Source organism: Nicotiana tomentosiformis, chromosome 7 (assembly GCF_000390325.3).
Source record: "Nicotiana tomentosiformis chromosome 7, ASM39032v3, whole genome shotgun sequence".
NCBI classification, from domain to species: domain Eukaryota; kingdom Viridiplantae; phylum Streptophyta; class Magnoliopsida; order Solanales; family Solanaceae; genus Nicotiana; species Nicotiana tomentosiformis.
Window position 1 is genome coordinate 114,421,750 of NC_090818.1, and position 6,389 is coordinate 114,428,138.

Here is a 6,389-nt window from a genome sequence, read left to right on the forward strand (position 1 = left end):
TGAAATTTTCTGTAGACAACCCTACCAGCTAAACTATTTATCACATCCCTGAATGCACATGCAATATGAAATCGTCAGCTATTTAATGCACTACTTGATCATGACAATGGACAATGTAACGTGCAAGCATTGCAACGCATGGTGCAACCAGTGGCAAATGTAGCTCGTCGACGTTGAGTTAATCCAAATCTATATGTAAAAATCCACTAAAATTTTAACAGTGAATTCGGTTCAAAAAATTTTATAGGTCTGAACCTATCAAGTTTAAATCCTGAATTCGCCTCCGAGACGTAGACTGCCAATGTAGCAAAACTTCCTTTCAGCTCCAAGGTAATCAAATCGGTTTATATGCAGTATTTCCGAACAAAAGAGACTGCAGCATGAGAAATTTTAGGAATACCTAAGCCCTGTTTATTTCACTGAATTGCAGTTTCTGTTGCATAGATATAATGGCAACAATAATAGATTAAAGCGCGAGACAGGAGATAGCAACAATAAACAAGAATAAATGACCTTGAAGCAATATATGCACACACATTATGACCTTTATGTAATATATGCACACAAAAAAAGGGCAGCTCGGTGCACAAAGCGTCTCGCATTCACGCATATAATGCACACACATTTAAGTAAATGTCTCGGTTCATTTACGTCATTCTAACAGGAGATAGGCTAATCAATTTGGCCGCGGGATACTCTGCCATCCTGTACAGTGTTGAAGGTAGTGTTTGAGAGCATCACTCGGATGTTCTACAGTCCAGTGTCGGTAGAAGTCGGATGGATTGAAGATGTTACTTTTGCTGCAAGTAGACAACAAACCAGCCTGAGTTCCAGAGACAAACAAGTCATCTTCAGATTTAATGCTACCAGTGCATCCTTCCTCTTTGTCAGCTGCCTGTAGGATGAAATAAAAAGCCAATTAGGCAGTGGAAGAGACTAGTTCAACTCCATAGATCATTGTGGTAGCGATAGAAAAACTGATGGTACACAAGCAAAAGGAAATGTCAAACTTTGGTCTAACTATCATAAGTTGTCATGCGACAAAAAGCGCCTTCGACAAAGTTCTTAAAAAGGATGTGAGCTTTTTCACTTTTGTCTTCTACATGACTTTCGTTTTCATTAATAATTCTGAGAAGAGAATTCCTACTTTAGACAGAGTCCTTAAAAATGCCGTGAACTTTTTCACTTTGTTCTCCTACATGACTTTCATTTTCATTAATAATTCTGAGAAGAGTATACGCACTAGGCACCTATTCAAGGACCTAAATGGCGGCGCTCTATACATCTGGCTGATAGAGACTGGATAACCACCAAAAGCCGTGGGCCATATCTTGAGGTTTGGAGCCTCTCTCTTTTCCATTTTTCTTTTGTTTTTTGTGTGTGTGTGTGTGGAGGTTTTTTTTTTTTTTTTTTTTGGGGGGGGGGGGGGGGGATGGTTGGGCTCCACCAGTTATTTTTGATTTTGAATGTCTGATTCTGGATTTTGAAGTTAGGATGCATTTATCAGCAAATGCAAGGAGGGGTGTTCAATCAATCGAAACTTGCTAGTAAAACTGCAGAATTACGGAAAACACAACTAAAGGGAGATTGATAGGGAATTGGAAGCTTTCAGCTCCACAAAATAACTTCATCCAGCTTGATCACTAATTTTCTTAAATGGAAAGGCCAGCAGAAAATGTGTTTGACAAGGACATGCAATTGATTCGAACTATGTTATGTTACATAGATCCCTCAATTACACCGGTTCACTTGTTAAGTCTGACAAGAAAAGGGTATAAAATGAGCTCAATGTTTGGATTTGCTCAACTTACAACAATTTCTTTGACTTTTTCAAATTTGACGAGCAACCATAAGCATGGAACTCCACTGCAGAAGAAGCAGGGATGAAGGAGAAAAGTGGGGGAGAAATTTATTTTGAGCTCTCCCAAAAAAATAATATAAGAAATTAAGTAAAAGAATAAAGAGATATAAGAAGCACGACCAAATCTGATGATTTAACAAATTTTTTTCTGATATATAACATTGTAAGCGTCCCTTCTCCCCTGATAAGGTAATCCATTTTATTCATTTAGTATCCCCTTGATGAAAATGAGAGGCTGTTACCAATAAAAGCACAGGCAAGAGAGGATATCTTTACCAATGCCGCATCCTGGAATTTCCTCATGACAGTAAAGAACGACATTTTTCCCCTTCTGATTTTCACCCTCATTTCCCTTTTTTAGGCCCTAAGATCTAGTACTAAGGCGGAAAAAGTACCAAGGCAAAAAGCTGCTTACACATAAGATTGTACTACTGCAGTACAACGGTTAGGACTTCAGGAAGAAGGATCATCATAAAATTTTCTGCTAACTTTTGGACCCGTCAAGTTTAAAGGTTAAGGCTGCTCAAGTCTACTGTGCAATCCAAGTTGCTTTCTAAGAGAAGGAATTGGAAAACTTTTGCATAAAAGAAAACAGTAGATGATTTATCACATGGTTTTTGGTTGCAAAATAAAATAAGTATTACGTAGTAGATTTACCTTCTCTGTGAGATATTTAAATGCCACCTTTTTTTGTCCAGCTTCATATATGTTGCATTGGGAATATATCTGACATGAGAGATATTTAAGTTATCAACAACAATAGCAAGGACAGATATTACTGAATTTACATAACCCTACTTTCCCAACCTTCAATAAGAGGAGAGATAGAAAAGAGAGGAAAAAGCTGCTAAAAGCGGTACTACCTGTGATTCTACACTTGCGCAAACAGCATAAATTCCCCAGTTCCTGGTGTAGTTGTTGTACAAATGTACTTTGCCAAATCTAACACGAGGATGCCGCTGTCTAGTTCCATCAAAAAAGCAGTGGTGAATGGTGACCCGCATACATCTGTCGGTACAATTAGAAGGATCTGCTCCAATAAGCATGGTCTTATCATGCTTTGAAAAGTGACACCTGGTCGCAACAACAAAGTTCAAGATCCAAAAATAGATGTCATAACAAGATATATATGATAAAGCACGTTCAGCTGACCTAGAAACAGTAATATCTGTGCTCTCCCTTGTGATGTCAATTAAACCATCGTCATAGTCGCTAAGGCTACAACGGTCTATCCAAATATGCCTTGACTTTGGTTTAATCTGAATGGCGTCAACATCGGGTCCTCTGCCTCCCTCAAACTCTATATTGCAGATGATCACATGTTCACACTCTTTCAACCTCAAACCTTTCCCTGTGATTTTGATTCTTTGGCCTCGCCCATCAATAGTTTTGTAAGACGACACACTCAAATAAGATCGGAGCTCAATGGTCCCTGAAACTTCAAAGACGATCCATAGAGGTTCTTTTTTACGACATCCATCACGAAGTGATCCTGGCCCGTCATCTACAATAATATTCAAAATATAAATCTCATAGAATTATCAACGAAAACGAACAACAAAGATAGTCACACTATGTTGAATCTACACCAAGAATGCTCCAACCCTGTTATCTTATTCTGTCTGGACTTATTATATTCCATCCCATTCCCTTAATAAACCTTAAATGGAATCCTAGCTCGCACCTTATGTAAGTTAAAATAATAAAATAAGGGTAACAAATAATAAACAACTGAAACATCAATGCTTCCTCTGATCGTACTCGCCCCCTGTACCACCTCCCCTTCCCGGGGAAAGAGGAACTCCATTCCCCCCTCACCACCCCGGCCATGGTATTAAATCATCTTACACCATTGCCTCCCCCCTCTATGCTCAAGAAACTTGTCAATTTTTCGTTCTCTGAGCAACTTCAGAGCATTCTTGAGAGATCCTCTACCTAAACTAATTTCATTGAAATTTGACTTAAATGTAACACATTTTTTGTGACTAGTGGCACAATGGTAGTAGCAGGAGGTTGTAGAAGAGCAGGATGTGGGACGGAAAACATGAAAGATAAAAAAGTCAAGAGCATAATCAGGGAGGAGCTGTCTCATGTTCAGAACCAGGCGATAATGCTGGTAGCTGATTTTATTTTTTATTTTTTAAAAAAGGCTACGAGCAGGTCTCAAGTAATCGGGCCACAAGTCTAAAAACATGATATGAACCTACAGGAAGTTTCTGATCATGAACGGCACACCATCCTGATACACACCATACTAAACAAAGGGAAAGCCAAAAGCTTTCGCCATATCCATTATCTATTTTTTGTAGAACTGGTATAAGAATGAGAAATTCAATTGACCACGTGCAAGGATAGTGATATTAGTTAACCATAACAGGGTATCAAGTAGAATGGTAATACTGCTAACTTGCCAATGGAGTGCTCTCCAACTTGCAATAATCCTCTTATTAGTTTTTCACCAATGCTTAATGATGACAGTGAGCTCAGCAAACATTCAACATATAGTACAACCTAAAATTCAGACAGTACCACAGATGGGAAAACTAATGGATCAAAAGAAAAGGAAGGACCTTGTATGAATTCTGTCCAGTAATAAGGCATAAACAACTATTCAGGAGAAGTGTGAAATATATAGTAACCTGATTTTCCTTAAAGTAGTCTTAAACGTAAAATTATTCAGCATTAGGTTGAAGCCGACATGAATAGAGCAGAATGGTTAATGAGCATTCGAATAGCCAATCACAACTAATTAATAACCGTGGTGTCGACGCCAGCCAAACTAGCCTTTTTTAATAACCGTGGTGTCGACGCCAGCTTGCGCGCACCTCGACTACACCATAACATAGTAATATTTTGCAGGGGGTGAAAAAGGGGTGCGATTAAAGTGACAACTACTTTTACGGGGTACCTGCTACCTCCCACCAGCATAGGTAAGGGATAACACTATCCACCAATTCTTGGATAGATAGGAATAAATCATCTACTCCCTCCGTTCCAATTTATGTGAACCTGTTTGACTGAGCACAGAGTTTAAGAAAAAATGAAGACTTCTGGAATTTGTGATTCTAAACAAGTCAAAAAGGGGCCCAGAGTATTTGTGTGATTATAAAAGCTTCTCATTAAGGGTAGAATTATAAGTTTAATCAAAATTATTTCCAAATTTAAAAAGGGGTCATTCTTTTTGGAACGAACCAAAAAGTAAATAGGTTCACATAAACTGGAACGGAGGAAGTAGTATTTTTATCTCTGCCGGTATTTCTACCCGCAAAACTACTTAAAGAACAACATCAATTCCAAAATCAAACACATTTCCCTATATTCTCCAATAAGAAAGAAAAACTATGTCCTCCCCAACAAAAAAAAAAAGTTCAAAATTTTCAAGATACTATAGTAGTATAACTTGAAGGGCAGCCTTGGAGGGTCTCCGTGTGACCTATCGGTCACGGTTCAAGCCGTTTAAACAGCCACTAATGCTTGCATTAGAGGCTGTCTACGTCACAACTCTTGGGGTGCGGCCATTCCTGGGATCTTGCGTGAACGCGCGATGCTTTGTGCATCAGGATGACGTTTTACCATAAGTAGTATAACTTATCACAACAAACAATTTTAACCCGTAAATTATTGAAGACACAAAAAATTAACTTCATCAACTAGAAAGAAAGATAAGAAAAGCCAGCTAACCATTGAGATTCATAACTTGATAAATATGACCATCACGACCACCAATGGAAGAAGCACCAAAGCCTTCAGCTTGACCAGCTAGACCACACAAGCTAGAGTCAACTTGACCATAAGGCAAAACCAAACCCATTTGGGTACTCACTGTTTTCTGGGATTGAGCTGTGGGTATTGGAGGAACAGGAAATGAGGTTTCTTGTTGATGGTGATGGTGGTGTTTGTAACGGGTATGGTGGTTCCCCATTTAGTAACTCCAGTATTGATTTCTTTGAAGCTTAACGCCAAAAATTGAAACCTGGCATTAAATTGTATCACTTCTTTGTTGTCTCTATCTATGACTCTTGAAACTGAAACCTGCCGACACTTTTTTCTCTAATCAAAAATCTTAGATTAGAATGATTCTAAGCAAAAAAGTTGAACTGATATATAGTAGTACTTAAATATGAGGTAAATAAATAATTAATTAAATGGTGTATTCTATTTTAAAGAGATGAAGATTTTATTTTGAAAGATTTCTTATAAATTAAAATCAAAACCACAACTTATTCAGAATAAATGGAAGATTATGATTAAGAAATCATTAACTAAATAAGAATAATTTAAAGACAAAAATTAACATTCAAGAGGCGGACCTAGGATTGGCGATATCGGGAGCACTATCACATTCAATATAAAATATGGGGGCCTATACTGATATCTAACTATTTCTTGAAAACATGCGTAAGTATATATGGAATTTTTTGTCTAAATTTTCAGGTGCCGATGACCCCTCAAACTATAGTGTGCATCCGCCTCTAATACTACTACATATATTTCTAGCATGTGTGTTATTTTACCTTGTATTTGGTAT

At 37.8% G+C, this 6,389-nt stretch overlaps 1 protein-coding gene across 1 annotated transcript; it reads right to left on the reverse strand.

Moving 5' to 3' along the window:
• Positions 1–486: 486 nt before the first annotated feature.
• On the reverse strand, positions 487–5,936 carry LOC104094786 (probable pectate lyase 4). The gene is made up of 5 exons (XM_009600783.4): positions 5,543–5,936; positions 3,014–3,365; positions 2,725–2,935; positions 2,519–2,587; positions 487–895 (listed from the first exon to the last, which is right to left on the reverse strand). The coding sequence occupies exons 1-5, from the start codon at positions 5,781–5,783 to the stop codon at positions 677–679; spliced, it is 1,092 nt and encodes a 363-aa protein (XP_009599078.1). The 5' UTR covers positions 5,784–5,936; the 3' UTR covers positions 487–676.
• Between the last annotated feature and the right edge of the window lie 453 nt (positions 5,937–6,389).